Source organism: Sardina pilchardus, chromosome 20 (genome assembly GCF_963854185.1).
Source record: "Sardina pilchardus chromosome 20, fSarPil1.1, whole genome shotgun sequence".
Classification (NCBI taxonomy): Eukaryota; Metazoa; Chordata; class Actinopteri; order Clupeiformes; family Clupeidae; genus Sardina; species Sardina pilchardus.
The window spans coordinates 20,998,479-21,021,395 of record NC_085013.1 but is presented as its reverse complement, the minus strand read 5'-3'; the positions used below and the strand labels follow the sequence as shown (position 1 = coordinate 21,021,395).

The following is a 22,917-nucleotide window of genomic DNA, read 5'->3' as shown; positions in this document are numbered from 1 at the left end:
TCCTCAAATACAGGTGCATTCTTACACCAAACCAACATATGTATATGTGGTGAACCTCTAGCTTGATACTCCACTCGATAGAAGTAGTCTATTACCTCACCAATGGGCTGTGCTGGTGACAGGATTAAGTGTCTTAGCAGTGCATCGACGCGCTTGTCAAACATGCGCATGGTGGTGACGGGGTTACTACGCAAAATCTCACATTTTGAAGCCCAGTCCAACTCAGAGAAGTCAACGTGCTCGCCTTGTTGTGTCTTTATTGCTTGTATGACCTCTGGCCATCTCATTTCTGCAGCACTAAATGTGCAGAAAAAAGTTGGAGTGCCCAGCTGCCGAAGCATTGCAAATAGGTCTCTAAGGGTTTTTTCCCAATAGGCAGGGGTTCCTCGCAAAGGTTGCATGAATCGTGTGGCATCTTTGTTGTTTATCAGTTTCTCTACTTCTCGTTTGTCCTGTAGCATTCTCGCCGTGATTTTACGACCATCTCTAGTCAGAGGCTTCCCTTTACGCAATTGAATGGACATACTAGATCTTGCTAAATACATTTCTGTGACAAACTGTGCAAAGAAAATGTAAGTAGAATCAAGAGCAAAACGATTGTCAACAGAGAAGAGACGTGCATTGAAATATCTGCTTGGCGATAATTTCCTAAGCCTCTGTTCATCAAAAGTGTTTGTTCCCGTAGGGAGCTGCACAGGAAAAGCCATGGCCTCTAATTTGGGAACTTTGAAGAAACTTACTGGTTTGTTTCCTTCAGCTGGAGCCACAGTGAATACACCCTCACCAAAAGTTAACATTTCCTGCGCAATATCACATGGCTGTAAGCAAGAATCTATTGAACATCCACCACTTTGCGGTCTAGTTTCCTGTTCAGAGTCAACGGAATCCTGTGCCTGGTTTGCCTCATGGTTTGTCTCACTGTGAGAAACATTTGTCTGTGAATGTCCCTCTACAGTTTCAGACAATTCACACTCATCCCACATATCAGTCTCCATTAGGTCAACCGCTTGTTCAATATCAGCACTGAGGTCATCATTGACGTCACTCTCATTTCCCAAGCTGTCAATCTCATCCTCAATAGCTGCAACATCATCCATTATAGTTATGTCCCTATACTCTGGATGAATCTCTTTAAGTTTGGATAAAGCTCTTCGTACGTTGTTCATATCAACAGTTTGGAACTGGTAGTGGCCTGTATAGTTCATTCTTCTTTTCAACTTTACTTTCAAAAGCTGAGACTGACTGCTGGGCCTAGGCAAAGCATTGACCGTTGCTTCAACCTCTGAAGGTACACATACAACTCCACCATGTATTAATTTCTGCTGGCCTTTGGGAAGACTGATTATCTTTGCAAATGGTATGCATCGTGCTATAATGTGCCTTTCAAGTATATTCAGATCACTGAGCTCTGGGGGAATTGGCGAAAGTTCTAGCATGTTAGTCACAGCAATGGGCGGCATTTTTCCAATCATTACATTTTCATGACAGCTATGACAAATCCATTCTGTTTTCTCATCAGGGGCACAACATTGTCCAAGCACATCACATGCATCGCCGCATGTGTGTACATATGTACCGGTTAAACATCGGCCTACCATGGCAAGATTCTTTTTATACTTTTCGTGATTGCACTTTTTTACTTGCTTGAAAAACAATGCTCTGTGACAGACTGTGCAGACATAAGTAGGCCCATTCTGTATCACCAATTGAAAGGATTCAATGGCTTCCTGCAAAAGGGTATCTTCAGGAGGTGTTGGCAGTTGTTCAATCTCTGACAACGATTGTAGGAACCTGGCATGACGATACTTGTGCTGTATTCGCAAAGCACACCGCATTTTATGAAGCTTAGTTTTTTGTAGAGACCGATAGTATCTGAAACATGGGTCATTTCGGTATTTCTCATAAGCTTGTCTTGTTTTTTTTCTGTACAAGGGGTTGGATGCATAACGAGATCTCATAGCTGACTTCTTCATGAACCGAAATTCCGCATCATGGCAATAACGCTGGTTCATGTATTGCTTTCGCTTAGATTGAAATTCTGCATTATTCGAGTAACAATAGTTTAAATACTGCTTGTGCTTTAATCTGAATGCTGCATCATGGTAATAACGGTACTTTATGTATTGTTTTTGCTTCAATTGAAATGCGGCATCACTGGAATAACGTTTGTTCATGTATTGTTTTTGCTTCAATTGAAATGCAGCATCACTGGAATAACGTTTCTTTATGTATTGTTTTTGCTTCAATTGAAATGCGGCATCACTGGAGTAACGTTTCTTTATGTATTGTTTTTGCTTCAATTGAAATGCGGCATCACTGGAGTAACGTTTCTTTATGTATTGTTTTTGCTTCAATTGAAATGCGGCATCATTGGAGTAGCGTTTCTTTATGTATTGTTTTTGCTTCAATTGAAATGCTGCATCATTGGAATAATGGCTGGTGACATAGGATTTTTGACTAGATTTAAATTTAGGATCTTTTCTGTAATGATCTCTTACTTGTGTTTGCTTATAGGCTTTGTACTGACTACAGTTTGCATACTTCTTTCTTTCATAGTCCAACTTTTTGTCCCTTTTGCTTTTGTAATACATTTGCTGATATACTCTTTGCTTTTCTTTCTTTTGAGCATTTACATGACTTTTGGTACATTTAGCTTGTGTGATCAGTGGGCTACACAAAGCAGCTGGTGCTAGAGACACTCCTGTCTGAACTGGCTGCACACTGTCAACAAGGGAGTTTGGCTGTTCGTTATGGCCTTTAGATGTGAATGACACTGGCATAAGCTCATAAACCCACCCATCAGCTGATTCAAGCAGAGACCAGAAAACAAGCAGTCGATCAATCATATTGCTCAAATTGGTAAAGGTTATCATCACAGCAGTACCATGCTCGGTTGGGACGCCATTAGCCGTACGAGAATGTGGATCGAAAAATCCATATCTTTCTGCATTGTCTTTAAACAAAGCAATTGTTAGGCTGCCTACAGTTAACAATGCAAGATTTACATCACTTGACAAACAGTGTAACCTTTCAGAGAGTTTTACCATATCTCCACCGTCAGGACCCTCTTGTCTCAGATAACCATACCGTGAAGGGAACTTCTCAACATGATACATCTGCCCATGGATATCAACACTATCTGGTAACTCATCTAATGCCAGATGAGCCGGTGCAATCCTGCCTCCACTGCTCAATCTTTCCTGTGTATTACTATACATCAAGTTACCTTTTTGCAAGATGTAGTCAAGATCATTACTGTTCAGCACAATTTGATCATGAAGGGCAGCAAGAAATGCCAGAGAGTTACAAGTACACTGTTTGTTGCTGTTTATACCATACCTTGCATCATTTTGACTATGCGATGCTCTCAGACAGCTAATGCCATTTTGGCTACATTCCATTTCTATGACGGTTGCAGAAGATAGATCATTTACCTGCATTTGTGTCTCACTCCACTCATTCTGGGCAAATGATGGCTGACCTTGTGTTCCTACTTCGGACAGGTCCAACTTCTGCCAGCGTCTTTTCTGAGCCTCAGAGCGTTTCCCCTTGCGTCCCATGATGTACAAGCTGTTACTCAGAGGGGTAACTCAAATAATTCAAAAAGATTATTCAGGCACTTCAGAAAGACAACTCATAGACACTTCAGAAAGAAACGTTTAGACCTGTCTTTCAGAGTCAGACAGACAACTCATAAAACTTTGTTGTTCAGAAAAGTTCCCTTTCTCAGCGGGGTGTAGCTCAATAACAGAACCTTTTAGACCTGTCTTTCAGAGTCAGACAGACAACTCATAAAACCTTTAGACCTGTCTTTCAGAGTCAGACAGACAACTCATAAAACCTTTGGACCTGTCTTTCAGAGTCAGACAGACAACTCATAAAACCTTTAGACCTGTCTTTCAGAGTCAGACAGACAACTCATAAAACCTTTGGACCTGTCTTTCAGAGTCAGACAGACAACTCATAAAACTTTTGGACCTGTCTTTCAGAGTCAGACAGACAACTCATAAAGCCTTTAGATGTCTTACCTGGCGAATCAAATCTGCACCAACTGGTCTGGAAAAAGATAAAAGATAAGACAAGATAAAAGAAAGAGTTACAAACAAGCACTGCTACATGTACCCAGCAATGCAAATAATGTTAAGTGTATGAACTTGACACTTTGCCCGTCAGTGTGAAACTTCCCGTTTATTAAGAACACTGAGCTGTAGTGCCAGCAATAAATCCTATTCTCGTGAAGAATAAGTTAAAAGCATTTTTAAAAGTAGCCTATATTTGTTGTAGATGAAACGAATGAAACACGTGGCAGTATAATCTAATATAATAACTGGCCTAATTCAATTAACGCCAACAAGTGAACAGATCATCTGTAACATTAGTCTTGTAACATATCCAAGGTCGGTATTCATTGCCCGTGTGGCTAATGAGGCATTACTCGACTGCACAGTGAAGTCGAAACGTTAACGTAAGCTTTTACTGTACATGGTTGAACACCCAGCTGTAGCTAGGACAAGCCTATACCTTTCATGAAGATAGAGCAGACGCTAATCATGACTTGATGGTAAACCGAAGCTGAGAATCCACTTCCCGATCAAGTAAATTGTTAACGTTAGCTACAATCATTGCACATTGAAGTCGGAACGTTAACGTCAGCTAGGACAAGCCTACATTTCATGAAGATATACCTAGCAGGTACTATGCAGCCTACCCATCACGCTAACGCTAACCACGAAGCTGAGAATTCTCTTCCCGAGCAAGTAAATTGTTAACGTTACAATCATTGGTATCCAGGTAATGTACTTACAAGCTAGTCAGCGAAACCGTAGTCATTTTAAGACAAATTAAGTCAGAGACGACGCTAGAAATTTTACTGCTTAGTGCTAGCTCAGGAAGTCCAAAGCTAGCTAGTAAAACTACTAGCTCATGTTACTTTAAAATAAGATCGCTAACACCTAGCTACAGACAATTTCTAAACGTATATAAGGAACATTTTATGAAATTTAAGAAAACAATTTTACGGAACTGTATTATGAACGCTAACATTCAATGGCGAAACTTACCTTAAGTGCGAGCTGGAGGTGAGAGTGTCACGTAGAGCTCTGAGTGAAGAAAATCGGCGAGGCGTGTGAGAATGAGTGTGGTGTACCCAAAACGCACGCACACCTGAACAGCTGTGGCGTAGTCGCAACATTGTTACCAGATATAGCCTAGTTTAATAGGGCAATTATAGTGGTTGCTTGTAGTGTTAATATAAATATAATATAGTTTAAACGATTATTGAAATTAAAAGAGAGAGATAATATAGTTTAAAAGATAATTGAAATTAAAAGAGAGAGAGATAGCGAAAGTGAGAGGAAGTGAAGAAAAGAAGTGAAAGAAAGTGGGGATGACAAGTGAGCTATCCAGTTCAATGGAGAGACACACAGAGAAGAAATTCCATTGAAGTTTCATTTAAATATAGTTTAAAATGTTATTGGAATAGCGAAAGTGAGAGGAAGAGGTTACTAGGACGGTGGAAGTGGTTACTAGGTTGTTACTAAGTAATTATAGTGGTTGCTTTGCTATAAAAAGTGTTATTTTAATAATAGTTTTGAAAAGTTATTGAAATTGGGAGAAATAGAGAGAGTGATAGAGAAAGTGAAAGGAAGTGAAGAAAAAGAAGTGAAAGAAAGTGGGGATGACAAGTGAGCTATCCAGTTCAATGGAGAGACACACAGATAGAAGTTCCATTGAAGTTGCTGAAGTCAGTGAGAGAACACTGGCAAAGTTGATTCCATTCTATTTCTTTAAAAGCTAATTATGATGTCACAAAGCCAATGTTAAGTCTATGGCAAAATTAAGTTTAGTTTTTATATAATATCTCAAAAAGTAAAAGTCGTAGAAATATGAAAAGTAATAGGCCAAAAATTTGATGCAAGAGCTACGTGACAAAGTTTGAACCAAGTTTCTATGATAAGTGGTTCAAATCAAATTAGGGCCTGGAAGAATAATAATAATAATAATAATAATAAAAAGAAAAAACGAAGGAATATCAATACAGTGCAACTTCTTCTCTGTGTGTCTCTCCATTGAACTGGATAGCTCACTTGTCACCCCCACTTTCTTTCACTTCTTTTTCTTCACTTCCTCTCACTTTCTCTATCACTCTCTCTATTTCTCCCAATTTTGATAACTTTTCAAAACTATATTTAAAATAACACTTTTTATAGCAAAGCAACCACTATAATTACTTAGTAACAACCTAGCAACCACTTCCATAATTACACCCTGGCAACCACCTTAGCAACCAATGTGATTCCCCTAGCAACCAACGTGATTTCCCTAGCAACCAACCTAGTAACCACTTTTTATAGAATAGTAACCACTTTAATTAGCCTAGCAACACCTTAGTAATCACTTTAAGTAGCCTACCCTAGCATAATCCTTGCAATGACTTTCCATGCACTGGTATTTCCTTCAGGAAATGCTTTTCTAGTTTTATTATTATTATTCTTCCAGGCCCTAATTTGACTCTAACCGCTTATCGTAGGAACTTGGTTCAAACTTTGTCACATAGCTCTTGCATCAAATTTTCAGTCTATTACTTTTCATACTTTTACGACTTTTACTTTTTGAGATACTAAATAAAAACTAAACTTAATTTTGCCATAGACTTAACATTGGCTTTGTGACATCATAATTAGCTTTCAAAGAAATAGAATGGAATCAACTTTGCCAGTGTTCTCTCACTGACTTTAGCAACTTCAATGGAACTTCTTCTCTGTGTGTCTCTCCGTTGAACTGGATAGCTCACTTGTCATCCCCACTTTCTTTCACTTCTTTTTCTTCACTTCCTCTCACTTTCTCTATCACTCTCTCTACTTCTCCCAATTTCAATAACTTTTTAAAACTATATTTAAAATAACACTTTTTATAACAAAGGAACCACTATAATTACTTAGTAACAACCTAGCAACCACTTCCATAATGACACCCTGGCAACCACCTTAGCAACCAATGTGATTTCCATAGCAACCAACGTGATTTCCCTAGCAACCAACCTAGTAACCACTTTTTATAGAATAGTAACCACTTTATTTAGCCTAGCAACACCTTAGTAATCACTTTAAGTACCCTAGCATAATCCTTGCAATGACTTTCCATGCACTGGTATTTCCTTCAGGAAATGCTTTTCTAGTTATTATTATTCTTCCAGGCCCTAATTTGACTCTAACCGCTTATCGTAGGAACTTGGTTCAAACTTTGTCACGTAGCTCTTGCATCAAATTTTCAGTCTATTACTTTTCATACTTTTACGACTTTTACTTTTTGAGATACTAAATAAAAACTAAACTTAATTTTGCCATAGACTTAACATTGGCTTTGTGACATCATAATTAGCTTTTAAAGAAATAGAATGGAATCAACTTTGCCAGTGTTCTCTCACTGACTTTAGCAACTTCAATGGAACTTCTTCTCTGTGTGTCTCTCCATTGAACTGGATAGCTCACTTGTCATCCCCACTTTCTTTTGCTTCTTTTTCTTCACTTCCTCTCACTTTCTCTATCACTCTCTCTATTTCTCCCAATTTCAATACATTTTTTAAACTATTGTTTAAAATAACACTTTTTATAGAAAGCAACCACTATAATAACTTAGTAACAACCTAGCAACCACTTCCATAATGACACCCTGGCAACCACCATAGCAACCCACGTGATTTCCCCAGCAACCAACTTGATTTCCCTAGCAACCAACCTAGCAACCACTTTTTATAGAATAGTAACCACTTTATTTAGCCTAGCAACATCTTAGTAATCACTTTAAGTAGCCTACCCTAGCATAATCCTTGCAATGACTTTCCATGCACTGGTATTTCCTTCAGGAAATGCTTTTCTAGTTTGTACGTTAAGCGGTTCGGGCTGAATAGCGCGCACAAAAAGGTAAAAAGAATAATAATAATAACTAGAAATGCAATTCCCGAGGAATTACACGAGGGGATGCAATCTGTTGGGTAGACTTTTATTTTGACACACAGGAAACACTTCAATAGGATGTGTAGTTCAGGGAGAGAGAGAGATGCTTAAAGCCAAACATTCTAAAGTGGAACTCTGTTCTAGAATCTTTGATTAAAAGTGACAGTTGGATTCACAGGGCAGTGTTCTAACTAGACTGGGAACTGAGAGTTCTGGCCCATTATGACATCACATTCTCCATTAAAGTCTATGGGGGAAAAATACACTTTTAATTACAAATATCTCAAAAAGTATAAACTTCTCAAAAATGTCAAATAGATTGTCTAGTAGATATTTGTAAGATCTACGGAACGGTGTTTCAACCAAGTTTGTACGTTAAGCGGTTCGGGCTGAATAGCGCGCACAAAAAGGTAAAAAGAATAATAATAATAACTAGAAATGCAATTCCAAGGAATTACCAGTGCATGAAAATGCAAAAATAGATAGATAATGTAGATATGGTTACTAAGGTGTAGCTAGGGTAAACATGGTGGTTGTATAGTTTACAGAGAGTTGATAGTGTGAAGGTAGACAGTTTAAAGATGAAACATTCCAGTTCTAACTTAACTAATGATTTCTATTCATGTTAAAATGTTGATTAGCTAACTTAGCTAATGATTTCTAGCAGTTATGCTAAAAATGCTAATTATGCTAGCAATGCTAACTTTACTAACAATGTTAACCAGGTTGATTAGCTAACTTATCCGATGATTTCTAGCAGTAATGCTAAAAATGCTAACTATGCTAACAATGCTAAATTTGCTAACAATGCTAACCAGGTTGATTAGCTAACTTAGTTGATGATTTTTTGCAGTTATGCTAAAAATGCTAACTATGCTAACAATGCTAACCATGCTAACTAGCTAACTTGCTAGTGAGAACTTTTATTTTGAAACATTTGTTGATAGGGTATCCATGGCTGCCACTATCAGGAATAAAGAAGTTACTATAGTAAAATCATGTTGGTTGCTATGGAAACGGTCATAAACGCTTAATTTTAATGGTTGCTATGTTGGTTGCTAGGTACATGGAGGTTTCATGTAGTTGACTGGAGGCATAGTGGATGATAACTGACAGTTGGAATGGTTGAACAGTTCAATAGTTGAGTAGTTTCAATGGTTAAATGATTTAATAGTGTATTATTGCAGTGAGGACTTTTATTTTGAAACAGTTGTGGACGGAGGAAACAGTTTAACAGGATATGTGTAGTCTTCTGAGAGACTGTATGCTTAAAGCCAGAGAAACTGACAGTTGGTGCCCAGGTGGCCGGCCACCTGGCGTAAGATTCTAATTGCTGCCGTGATGTCATAATGAGCAATGTTAAGTCTATGGGGGAAATTGTAATAGTTTTTAACTAATAGTTTAAAAAGTATAAAAGTTACAAAGTTGAAAAATACAAAGCCCACATCGCGTAAGTAAGACCTACGTGACAAAATTTGAATGGAGTTTCTACGTTAAGCGGTTGAAGCTGAATTGCGTGCGTTAGAAGAAGAATAAGAAGAAGAAGAAGACCGAGGAAGAACAGTACAGTGCATTTTCATGCACTGTAATAACTAGAAAAGCATTTCCTGAAGGAAATACCAGTGCATGGAAAGTCATTGCAAGGATTATGCTAGGGTACTTAAAGTGATTACTAAGGTGTTGCTAGGCTAAATAAAGTGGTTACTATTCTATAAAAAGTGGCTACTAGGTTGGTTGCTAGGGAAATCACATTGGTTGCTAGGGAAATCACATTGGTTGCTAAGGTGGTTGCCAGGGTGTCATTATGGAAGTGGTTGCTAGGTTATTACTAAGTAATTATAGTGGTTGCTTTGCTATAAAAAGTGTTATTTTAAATATAGTTTTGAAAAGTTATTGAAATTGGGAGAAATAGAGAGAGTGATAGAGAAAGTGAGAGGAAGTGAAGAAAAAGAAGTGAAAGAAAGTGCGGATGACAAGTGAGCTATCCAGTTCAATGGAGAGACACACAGAGAAGAAGTTCCATTGAAGTTGCTGAAGTCAGTGAGAGAACACTGGCAAAGTTGATTCCATTCTATTTCTTTAAAAGCTAATTATGATGTCACAAAGCCAATGTAAAGTCTATGGCAAAATAAAGTTTAGTTTTTATTTAATATCTCAAAAAGTAAAAGTCATAGAAATATGAAAAGTAATAGACTGAAAATTTGATGCAAGAGCTACGTGACAAAGTTTGAACCAAGTTCCTACGATAAGCGGTTAGAGTCAAATTAGGGCCTGGAAGAATAATAATAATAAAAACTAGAAAAGCATTTCCTGAAGGAAATACCAGTGCATGGAAAGTCATTGGTAGGATTATGCTAGGGTAATTAAAGTGATTACTCTAGTGTTGCTAGGCTAAATAAAGTGGTTACTATTCTATAATAAGTGGTTACAAGGTTGGTTGCTAGGGAAATCACATTGGTTGCTAGGGAAATCAAATGGGTTGCTAAGGCGGTTGCCAGGGTGTAATTATGGAAGTGGATGCTAGGTTGTTACTAAGTAATTATAGTGGTTGCTTTGCTATAAAAAGTGTTATTTTAAATATAGTTTTAAAAAGTTATTGAAATTGGAGAAATAGAGAGAGTGATAGAGAAAGTGAGAGGAAGTGAAGAAAAAGAAGTGAAAGAAAGTGGGGATGACAAGTGAGCTATCCAGTTCAATGGAAGGACACACAGAGAAAAAGTTCCATTGAAGTTGCTGAAGTCAGTGAGAGAACACCGGCAAAGTGGATTCCATTCTATTTCTTTAAAAGCTAATTATGATGTCACAAAGCCAATGTTAAGTCTATGGCAAAATTAAGTTTAGTTTTTATTCAATATCTCAAAAAGTAAAAGTCGTAGAAATATGAAAAGTAATAGACTGAAAATTTGATGCAAGAGCTATGTGACAAAGTTTGAACCAAGTTCCTACGATAAGCGGTTCAAGTCAAATTAGGGCCTGGAATAATAATAATAATAAAAATAATAAAAAGAAAAAGCCTAGGAATAACAATACAGTGCATTTCCATGCACTGTAATAATAAAAAGAAAAAGCCTAGGAATAACAATACAGTGCATTTCCATGCACTGTAATAAGAAGCGACCGGATTTCAATAGAGGGGATGCATCCCCTCTAACTAGAAATGCAATTCCCGAGGAATTACACGAGGGGATGCAATCTGTTGGGTAGACTTTTATTTTGACACACAGGAAACACTTCAATAGGATGTGTAGTTCAGGGAGAGCCAGATTAGCCCCGTTTATACTATGGGCTGAACCCGGTGCTGGAACTTAAGCCCAGCCCAGGTAGGAGTTTATACTAGACGGGGCTGGGCTGAAATGGGGCTTAACCTGGAACTATTGCCCTGACAACAAGCCCACCTCAACGGTCAGGGCCACGATCCAAGCCCCAGTGCTTACACGTCACGTCGAACTGGTTACTACGGCTACCGTTCTATTTACTAACTGCCCGTGCCTGCTGCCTGTAGAATGTTGTTCACGTTTCTATGGATCCAAGTTTGACAGTTGGCTACATGGCCCACCCCAGAGCCACCCAGTATAAACGCACCGAGAACTCTAGCCCTGGTGCTTGTGCCCTGGGCTTAAGTTCCTGGGCTTAAGTTCCTGGGCCAATGGCCCATAGTATAAACGGGGCTAGTGTATGCTTTGTATGCAGATTGTATGGCAAACATTCTAAAGTGGAACTCTGTTCTAGAATCTTTGATTAAAAGTGACAGTTGGATTCACAGGGCAGTGTTCTAACTAGACTGGGAACTGAGAGTTCTGGCCCATTATGACATCACATTCTCCATTAAAGTCTATGGGGGAAAAATACACTTTTAATTACAAATATCTCAAAAAGTATAAACTTCTCAAAAATGTCAAATAGATTGTCTAGTAGATATTTGGAAGATCTACGGAACGGTGTTTCAACCAAGTTTGTACGTTAAGCGGTTCGGGCTGAATAGCGCGCACAAAAAGGTAAAAAGAATAATAATAATAACTAGAAAAGCATTTCCTGAAGGAAATACCAGTGCATGGAAAGTCATTGCAAGGATTATGCTAGGGTACTTAAAGTGATTACTAAGGTGTTGCTAGGCTAAATAAAGTGGTTACTATTCTATAAAAAGTGGCTACTAGGTTGGTTGCTAGGGAAATCACATTGGTTGCTAGGGAAATCACATTGGTTGCTAAGGTGGTTGCCAGGGTGTCATTATGGAAGTGGTTGCTAGGTTATTACTAAGTAATTATAGTGGTTGCTTTGCTATAAAAAGTGTTATTTTAAATATAGTTTTGAAAAGTTATTGAAATTGGGAGAAATAGAGAGAGTGATAGAGAAAGTGAGAGGAAGTGAAGAAAAAGAAGTGAAAGAAAGTGCGGATGACAAGTGAGCTATCCAGTTCAATGGAGAGACACACAGAGAAGAAGTTCCATTGAAGTTGCTGAAGTCAGTGAGAGAACACTGGCAAAGTTGATTCCATTCTATTTCTTTAAAAGCTAATTATGATGTCACAAAGCCAATGTAAAGTCTATGGCAAAATAAAGTTTAGTTTTTATTTAATATCTCAAAAAGTAAAAGTCATAGAAATATGAAAAGTAATAGACTGAAAATTTGATGCAAGAGCTACGTGACAAAGTTTGAACCAAGTTCCTACGATAAGCGGTTAGAGTCAAATTAGGGCCTGGAAGAATAATAATAATAAAAACTAGAAAAGCATTTCCTGAAGGAAATACCAGTGCATGGAAAGTCATTGCAAGGATTATGCTAGGGTACTTAAAGTGATTACTAAGGTGTTGCTAGGCTAAATAAAGTGGTTAATATTCTATAAAAAGTGGCTACTAGGTTGGTTGCTAGGGAAATCACATTGGTTGCTAGGGAAATCACATTGGTTGCTAAGGTGGTTGCCAGGGTGTCATTATGGAAGTGGTTGCTAGGTTATTACTAAGTAATTATAGTGGTTGCTTTGCTATAAAAAGTGTTATTTTAAATATAGTTTTGAAAAGTTATTGAAATTGGGAGAAATAGAGAGAGTGATAGAGAAAGTGAGAGGAAGTGAAGAAAAAGAAGTGAAAGAAAGTGCGGATGACAAGTGAGCTATCCAGTTCAATGGAGAGACACACAGAGAAGAAGTTCCATTGAAGTTGCTGAAGTCAGTGAGAGAACACTGGCAAAGTTGATTCCATTCTATTTCTTTAAAAGCTAATTATGATGTCACAAAGCCAATGTAAAGTCTATGGCAAAATAAAGTTTAGTTTTTATTTAATATCTCAAAAAGTAAAAGTCATAGAAATATGAAAAGTAATAGACTGAAAATTTGATGCAAGAGCTACGTGACAAAGTTTGAACCAAGTTCCTACGATAAGCGGTTAGAGTCAAATTAGGGCCTGGAAGAATAATAATAATAAAAACTAGAAAAGCATTTCCTGAAGGAAATACCAGTGCATGGAAAGTCATTGCTAAGATTATGCTAGGACGGTGGAAGTGGTTACTAGGTTGTTACTAAGTAATTATAGTGGTTGCTTTGCTATAAAAAGTGTTATTTAAATGTAGTTTTAAAAAGTTATTGAAATTGGGAGAAATAGAGAGAGTGATAGAGAAAGTGAGAGGAAGTGAAGAAAAATAAGTGAAAGAAAGTGGGAATGACAAGTGAGCTATCCAGTTCAATGGAGAGACACACAGAGAAGAAGTTCAATTCAATTCAATTCAATTCAATTCAATTCAATTCAATTTTATTTATAGAGCGCCAAAATATTACACTTGTCTCATGGCAGCGTGTTAAACCTTCAAAGAGAGCCCATGAGCAACAGGGGCAAGGAAAAACTCCCTAGAATTGGAGATTCATATAGGAAGAAACCTCAGACAGATCCACGACTCAAGGGCCCAACCCATCTGCCAAGGGTCAGTTACAGTAGAGTAAAGTCCTTTGTAGTGAGAGGGGTAGACGGGTGTGTGCTCCTCTTGCTCCAGTCTCCTGTAGTCCACCATTAGGTCCTTGGTTTGACCTAGGCTGTTGTCCTGGTACCAGGAGGGGTTAACACACATTCCTGAAAGGCATCAGTGCTTAGTGTTAGAGTCCCAACTGCACAGGGAGGAACTGATGTTCAGGTCTCTCGGTTTCATGATTAAAAACTATGGTGTTAAAAAACGGACCTGTAGTTGATGAAGAGCATCCGTAAGTAGAGCATGATGGACGAGATGACATTGGCAAAGTTTCATGGCCTCGATCACAGTCCCCACATCAACAGTCTATGGGATTCTCATGTCTGCAGTTATTGTAAATCCACATAACGGTGCTTGTGATGTCCATTGCCGCTTCCTCTATGGCAACAGAATGAACATAAACACCACTTTTCATTACCAACAATGTGCTCAAGGAGTATACTAGCTCCTTGTTTAGGATCAGATAAACCATTTTATAAAAGACAACCATGCTTGTCAGCATTGTTGATCTGAATTAAAGTTTTCCTTTCTATGCACGAAGGGTCCATGTTTTGTTAAAGTGGTATCTATTGCACTAGGGAGCGCATGTAGATGTTAACTTACCAAGACTCCCAAGAAAGAAGACTTTAGGTCCTCAGTAGACAAGGCCTTCTAGGAGGCTATTTTGAAGTGTTCATTTCACCACACTAAAGCAGCAGAAAACATTAAGACACTTTAGTGACGTCTAACTGAACAGGTAAAGACGGAGAAAGATGGAGAAATAGACAGATAGACAAGACAGACAGACAGAGTTAGGGAGAGACACAGATACTAATAACAATTACTATATTCACTTAAAAGGTCATGGGGAAATTGTTGAAGTCAACATAAGGCATCTTAAGCAATTTTCCTAATATTAGTACTTTAAGACCAGGCTTACTCTTTGGGGGTTTCAGCATCATCCCATGTTAAAATAGTCATGTGTTTCAGGGAGTCCTTGTTGAAATTTGGTGCCAGGAGTGGTAATCTCATTGCTGTTTCAGATAACATGGAGAAATAGACAGATAGACAAGACAGACAGACAGACAGTTAGGGAGAGACACAGATACTAATATCAATTACTATATTCACTTAAAAGGTCATGGGGAAATTGTTGAAGTCAACATAAGGCATCTTAAGCAATTTTCCTACTATTAATACTTTAAGACCAGGCTTACTCTTCGGGGGTTTCAGCATCATCCCATGTTAAAATAGTCATGTGTTTCAGGGAGTCCTTGTTGAAATTTGGTGCCAGGAGTATCCATCAAATTGCTCTTGGAGATAAACAGATGAACATATAGAACAAATAGATGAATAGATAGCTTGACAGACAGATTCTTATATCAGATATAATTCACACACCATGGTAATTACTACTATTAATGTATTTTCCTTCGCTATAATACTAGTGACAATAAACAATAGACTACTTGAACTTGAAAATACTTACCAAATTCTTATGAACCCATTTTTCATCTAAAGGTCGTTTATTAATTTCCAAAGAAACGATACCTCCCAAGTTTCAGTGGTAGTGTAGTCTAAGGAACTTTGTCAGCATGCAAAACTTGTACAAACCATAACACCTAATTAAACTCAGTTAAGCATTAAAGGCACTCCCATAGTTGCTCCAGGGTGACTAATCCCTGTGTTGGTTTGGATAACGTTAATTGATATCTGGGGAATACAAAGCATAAGTGTTTTTGACATTCTGTCCAAACAGTTATTTTGTTCACATTATGTTAGTATTTCAAGGCCATACGATTCTACATCTTTGCCATCAATTGATAGATTAAACAGTCACATCATATACTATTGTAAAATCATATGTAAATTAAGTTAAAATACAAAACACTGGATCGTGATAACTATAATACGTCTGTAGAACGCCTGAATGGGCACAGTGCCGATGATCAGAGATGAAAATATTATCCAACAGCGTATTCTTCTCTGTGGTAGAAGTAGTAATGAGATTTGTGAAAGCTCTTGACTGAAACAGCTCAAAGATTGGTTTCCTTCCTGTGGCCAATAGGTCCTCATTAAAATCCCCACAAACAATAACTGGGCCATCTGCAATGACCTGTAAAGACTCCAACAGGTGACGGAGATTGGTCAAAAATAGATTTATGTTGTAATCAGGTGATCTGTAAATCACTGCAATCAGAACATTAACTGGAGCCACAACCTTCACTACCAGGAATTCGAGGTCAGTAACACCCTGAATGTATGGCACTTGATGAGCCTGAACATGGTTTTTAAGAAACACAGCAACTCCCCCACCATTCTTCTGGGCTAGATGAGAAAGCGTAGAGTATGAAACATGCCTGTTGCGGTTATACATGTGATAATTCTCCAGCTGCAGAGTGTCTGGGACAAAGTTGCCAAATAGGTGTGTTTCAGTGAAACACAAAATATCTGCAAGACACATTTCATGATGTTTCTTGATATCTTCCATATGGGCTGACAGTCCCTCTGTGTTGTGGTGAATCAGTGTTAGCCGTGATGATGAACCAAGTGAGTTGAGATGGTGACGGAGGGGCATAGAATTTTCCACTTGTGCTTTTGGCATACTTTCCAACGCAGTTGCTACTTCAGGATCAGCATATATTTTGCCTTCATCAAAATCAAGTATGTGCAGTCCACGCAGTGAGGTAGTTCTACTGAGACCAACATATGCCATGCCTGGTTCAAAAATCCGCTTCAATGAAACCACTATAGACACTGTTGACATCCCTTGGCATTTATGTATGGTAACCCCATAACAAAGTGTCATCGGGAACATGTGGCGAACCACTCCTTTTTTACTCAGAGGTTCCTCGATTCTGTCAATATATGTCAAGTTATCCGACACTCCTGGAGGCTGGTTGCGATGTCTCTGCCCTGCACTGGGATTGTCTAGCTCAATACCAAGTAGCTTTACAAATGTTTTGCCAGCTTGGCCATCATAGACAATTTTAGCGATCTTTCCAAAAGAGCCATTCACCAGTCCATCTTCTACATCAATGTTTCGGATTAGCATCACACGAGCACCTTCAGCAAGTTGTAATCTATCTGGTAGATCACCTTTACAACCTTCAAAAGGTGCACTCTGCCTTTCCATCCGACCAGTTTGAAGATCTTTTTTATAGTCATGAGCATCTACATTCACCAGTTCAGAGTACAGAGCAGATATGGTGTCAGCATTGTGCTGGTTTACCTCTTTATTTGTGGCAAAAACATGTAGGATGTCTTTAGGACAGTCCTGAGCTTGAGTTAAGGCTTGGGCAAGTAGAGCTTTGTCCGCATCAGATAATGCCTCTCCTTTGCGTTTCACTCTGACCCTGTTCAGCAGCTCAGCAAATGGTAGATCATCTTTTTGGCGCATAATTTCCGTCAGTGTAACTACTTGGAACTGGTCCTTCCAGAAATCCAAAACGTGACTCTCAAACACACAGAGAGGTTTGGCTTTACCCGGTGGTGGTAATTGGTAGTAATCGCCTAGGACTAGCAGAGAGAGGCCCCCAAAAGGTTTCTTACTGCCTTTGATTTCTTGCAACCTCCAATTGACATAGGCAAAAAGTTGTTTGGATATCATGGACACTTCGTCAATAATCAAAATCTCAGCATTGGACAAGGTTGCCCTCACTTCATCCAGACGGTTCCCAAAACACTGGTAAGGTGGTTTAAGGCTTCTTGGCAGTTTCAGTACAGAGTGCAGTGTCTTGCCTGCTATATTAAAGGCTGCTGTGCCAGTAAATGCTGTGAGAAGCACAGTGGGCATAGACATGTCTCTTTCCTCTGTAATACGGGGTAACTTCCGAAGTATCTTTGATGCCTCTGCGTAGATGCATTTGATGAGGTGTGACTTGCCTGTGCCAGCTCCACCAGTGACAAAGTAAAAAAACTGATCAGCACTCTGTCCCCACACACGTCTTAAGCACCACTTGCGCACCGCGTAGAACACTGAAGCCTGCTTTTGATTTAAATTCTGATACATTTGTCGCACAACATTGGGGTCTATTTTAGGAGCCTCAAACATTGGCATAGTACTTCCTCCCCTTGTGGGACTCCGACAAAAATCTGGGACATCATCTTGTTCATTGATTTGATCTGGACTTATTTCCTCACGCTCCAAATTGCACTCCAGCCTAAGAAGCTCTGTCTCAGGCGCTAGTGTTGTCCAAGCATCTTCCATTGGACCATTTTCTTCCAAGCTCTCAATAGCTTTCTCTATAGCATCATTATTCTTTTCAAACTGCGACCTGTTCTCTTTGACAACAGAAAATACTCTCTGAAGATGGTCTCTTCCAGGAAGCTGTACAGAACCAGATGAATAAAATGACTCATAGGTTGGGTAGCCTGTGGGTTTCAATTGTGAATCTGAATGATAAGGGAGGTAAAGTTTGAGTAATGTGCCATAGAATTTCTCTGGAGCCGTTTTCTCTGAGAACCTGGCATACCTGATAACGGCAGGCTTTCCCTTAGTTCGCTTCTGAATGAAGCCCATTTCATTTTGAAGTGGTAAAACTTTGCTGCTTTCTTTCTGTCTCCCATACACCATTCTGTAGGTGGAAGCAAACTCTGCCATGGACATGGTCTCAAAGTCAGGTGTAGCAGGTCTGTTTTTGTATTTGTCTGCCATTCCAGACATCCAAACATTCTCTGAGTCAGGAATACGGTCATTCAAGTACCGTAAAGGGAGGCTCATCTTCAAAGCGTTATCGTCAGTGGGTATGAAGATCACATTCCGTGAACAAGACCTCAGTTTCAAGCTACAAACTCTAGCAACTGCCTCTTGAACACTGACCTCTCTATTTTTGGAATAGGCCTGCATGATTTGTTTCATTTCCTCACAATCTGACGTACTGGATTGAGAAGTGTCCTTCACAACGCTTTTCAGATAGTCACTCATCTCGTGTTCGGCTTTGGAAATATATGACAAGATGTACATTATACAGGAATAAGGATTCAAGATGAACTGAATGTCCATGTTTGCATTCCAGGCCCTTAACAAATGTTCATTATAGCCATTTATCCAGCAGTCCTTTGGTTGCCGTTTCATAACCAAGACACTGGATGTGGTTAAGAAACTGACACAGTCGAGATATTCCTCATAGCTTAATTTGCATTGCTCAAGTAGCTGGGGGATGCTTTCAAATGATGCAGTTGGATTATTGAGCAATTCCCATAAAGGCTTCAATTTGTTTTTGGCCTCTTCAGGACTCATGCAGGAACGATCATCATCTGATTCATCTTCAGACTCATCCACAACCTCTGCTGGCATTGGTCGCGTTATAAAGGTTTCCTCTACAGGCTGTTTAGGAAATCCGAATCGACAGTGCTTACCCCCCTTCTTACAGGACTTAGAGTGGCCTTTACTGTGGGTTTGCACCTCATTAACAATCTTGAATAGCTCAGGATCTGTGTTTGGGTCTGGCAGCTGGCATGTTATGTACTTATCCACAAACTCGCACACTTTCTCATCTGGGTCCTCCTCAAATACAGGTGCATTCTTACACCAAACCAACATATGTATATGTGGTGAACCTCTAGCTTGATACTCCACTCGATAGAAGTAGTCTATTACCTCACCAATGGGCTGTGCTGGTGACAGGATTAAGTGTCTTAGCAGTGCATCGACGCGCTTGTCAAACATGCGCATGGTGGTGACGGGGTTACTACGCAAAATCTCACATTTTGAAGCCCAGTCCAACTCAGAGAAGTCAACGTGCTCGCCTTGTTGTGTCTTTATTGCTTGTATGACCTCTGGCCATCTCATTTCTGCAGCACTAAATGTGCAGAAAAAAGTTGGAGTGCCCAGCTGCCGAAGCATTGCAAATAGGTCTCTAAGGGTTTTTTCCCAATAGGCAGGGGTTCCTCGCAAAGGTTGCATGAATCGTGTGGCATCTTTGTTGTTTATCAGTTTCTCTACTTCTCGTTTGTCCTGTAGCATTCTCGCCGTGATTTTACGACCATCTCTAGTCAGAGGCTTCCCTTTACGCAATTGAATGGACATACTAGATCTTGCTAAATACATTTCTGTGACAAACTGTGCAAAGAAAATGTAAGTAGAATCAAGAGCAAAACGATTGTCAACAGAGAAGAGACGTGCATTGAAATATCTGCTTGGCGATAATTTCCTAAGCCTCTGTTCATCAAAAGTGTTTGTTCCCGTAGGGAGCTGCACAGGAAAAGCCATGGCCTCTAATTTGGGAACTTTGAAGAAACTTACTGGTTTGTTTCCTTCAGCTGGAGCCACAGTGAATACACCCTCACCAAAAGTTAACATTTCCTGCGCAATATCACATGGCTGTAAGCAAGAATCTATTGAACATCCACCACTTTGCGGTCTAGTTTCCTGTTCAGAGTCAACGGAATCCTGTGCCTGGTTTGCCTCATGGTTTGTCTCACTGTGAGAAACATTTGTCTGTGAATGTCCCTCTACAGTTTCAGACAATTCACACTCATCCCACATATCAGTCTCCATTAGGTCAACCGCTTGTTCAATATCAGCACTGAGGTCATCATTGACGTCACTCTCATTTCCCAAGCTGTCAATCTCATCCTCAATAGCTGCAACATCATCCATTATAGTTATGTCCCTATACTCTGGATGAATCTCTTTAAGTTTGGATAAAGCTCTTCGTACGTTGTTCATATCAACAGTTTGGAACTGGTAGTGGCCTGTATAGTTCATTCTTCTTTTCAACTTTACTTTCAAAAGCTGAGACTGACTGCTGGGCCTAGGCAAAGCATTGACCGTTGCTTCAACCTCTGAAGGTACACATACAACTCCACCATGTATTAATTTCTGCTGGCCTTTGGGAAGACTGATTATCTTTGCAAATGGTATGCATCGTGCTATAATGTGCCTTTCAAGTATATTCAGATCACTGAGCTCTGGGGGAATTGGCGAAAGTTCTAGCATGTTAGTCACAGCAATGGGCGGCATTTTTCCAATCATTACATTTTCATGACAGCTATGACAAATCCATTCTGTTTTCTCATCAGGGGCACAACATTGTCCAAGCACATCACATGCATCGCCGCATGTGTGTACATATGTACCGGTTAAACATCGGCCTACCATGGCAAGATTCTTTTTATACTTTTCGTGATTGCACTTTTTTACTTGCTTGAAAAACAATGCTCTGTGACAGACTGTGCAGACATAAGTAGGCCCATTCTGTATCACCAATTGAAAGGATTCAATGGCTTCCTGCAAAAGGGTATCTTCAGGAGGTGTTGGCAGTTGTTCAATCTCTGACAACGATTGTAGGAACCTGGCATGACGATACTTGTGCTGTATTCGCAAAGCACACCGCATTTTATGAAGCTTAGTTTTTTGTAGAGACCGATAGTATCTGAAACATGGGTCATTTCGGTATTTCTCATAAGCTTGTCTTGTTTTTTTTCTGTACAAGGGGTTGGATGCATAACGAGATCTCATAGCTGACTTCTTCATGAACCGAAATTCCGCATCATGGCAATAACGCTGGTTCATGTATTGCTTTCGCTTAGATTGAAATTCTGCATTATTCGAGTAACAATAGTTTAAATACTGCTTGTGCTTTAATCTGAATGCTGCATCATGGTAATAACGGTACTTTATGTATTGTTTTTGCTTCAATTGAAATGCGGCATCACTGGAATAACGTTTGTTCATGTATTGTTTTTGCTTCAATTGAAATGCAGCATCACTGGAATAACGTTTCTTTATGTATTGTTTTTGCTTCAATTGAAATGCGGCATCACTGGAGTAACGTTTCTTTATGTATTGTTTTTGCTTCAATTGAAATGCGGCATCACTGGAGTAACGTTTCTTTATGTATTGTTTTTGCTTCAATTGAAATGCGGCATCATTGGAGTAGCGTTTCTTTATGTATTGTTTTTGCTTCAATTGAAATGCTGCATCATTGGAATAATGGCTGGTGACATAGGATTTTTGACTAGATTTAAATTTAGGATCTTTTCTGTAATGATCTCTTACTTGTGTTTGCTTATAGGCTTTGTACTGACTACAGTTTGCATACTTCTTTCTTTCATAGTCCAACTTTTTGTCCCTTTTGCTTTTGTAATACATTTGCTGATATACTCTTTGCTTTTCTTTCTTTTGAGCATTTACATGACTTTTGGTACATTTAGCTTGTGTGATCAGTGGGCTACACAAAGCAGCTGGTGCTAGAGACACTCCTGTCTGAACTGGCTGCACACTGTCAACAAGGGAGTTTGGCTGTTCGTTATGGCCTTTAGATGTGAATGACACTGGCATAAGCTCATAAACCCACCCATCAGCTGATTCAAGCAGAGACCAGAAAACAAGCAGTCGATCAATCATATTGCTCAAATTGGTAAAGGTTATCATCACAGCAGTACCATGCTCGGTTGGGACGCCATTAGCCGTACGAGAATGTGGATCGAAAAATCCATATCTTTCTGCATTGTCTTTAAACAAAGCAATTGTTAGGCTGCCTACAGTTAACAATGCAAGATTTACATCACTTGACAAACAGTGTAACCTTTCAGAGAGTTTTACCATATCTCCACCGTCAGGACCCTCTTGTCTCAGATAACCATACCGTGAAGGGAACTTCTCAACATGATACATCTGCCCATGGATATCAACACTATCTGGTAACTCATCTAATGCCAGATGAGCCGGTGCAATCCTGCCTCCACTGCTCAATCTTTCCTGTGTATTACTATACATCAAGTTACCTTTTTGCAAGATGTAGTCAAGATCATTACTGTTCAGCACAATTTGATCATGAAGGGCAGCAAGAAATGCCAGAGAGTTACAAGTACACTGTTTGTTGCTGTTTATACCATACCTTGCATCATTTTGACTATGCGATGCTCTCAGACAGCTAATGCCATTTTGGCTACATTCCATTTCTATGACGGTTGCAGAAGATAGATCATTTACCTGCATTTGTGTCTCACTCCACTCATTCTGGGCAAATGATGGCTGACCTTGTGTTCCTACTTCGGACAGGTCCAACTTCTGCCAGCG

General features: G+C 39.3%; 1 protein-coding gene across 3 annotated transcripts; it reads right to left on the bottom strand.

Moving 5' to 3' along the window:
- Positions 1-13,743: 13,743 nt before the first annotated feature.
- LOC134067224 (uncharacterized) lies at positions 13,744-22,917 on the bottom strand. Of its 3 annotated transcripts, none has more exons than XR_009936487.1 (6): positions 22,831-22,917; positions 15,107-15,602; positions 14,830-14,923; positions 14,514-14,596; positions 14,121-14,288; positions 13,744-14,014 (listed from the first exon to the last, which is right to left on the bottom strand). XR_009936487.1 is itself a non-coding variant. In XM_062522364.1 (6 exons), exon 1 carries the CDS (start codon positions 17,023-17,025, stop codon positions 15,760-15,762), a length of 1,266 nt encoding a protein of 421 aa, XP_062378348.1. In that variant the 5' UTR covers positions 17,026-17,229; the 3' UTR covers positions 13,744-14,014; positions 14,121-14,288; positions 14,514-14,596; positions 14,830-14,923; positions 15,107-15,202; positions 15,379-15,759. The 3 variants fall into 3 exon arrangements, 2 of the variants coding, with proteins under 2 accessions (XP_062378348.1, XP_062378347.1); XM_062522364.1 differs by lacking the exon at positions 22,831-22,917 and having other exon boundaries at positions 15,107-15,202; positions 15,379-17,229; XM_062522363.1 differs by lacking the exon at positions 22,831-22,917 and having other exon boundaries at positions 15,107-17,229.

Bases quoted from the DNA above. Each gene is read 5' to 3' on its own strand.
- LOC134067224 (XM_062522363.1), bottom strand. From the start codon at position 17,025: ATGGAAAGGCAGAGTGCACCTTTTGAAGGTTGTAAAGGTGATCTACCA.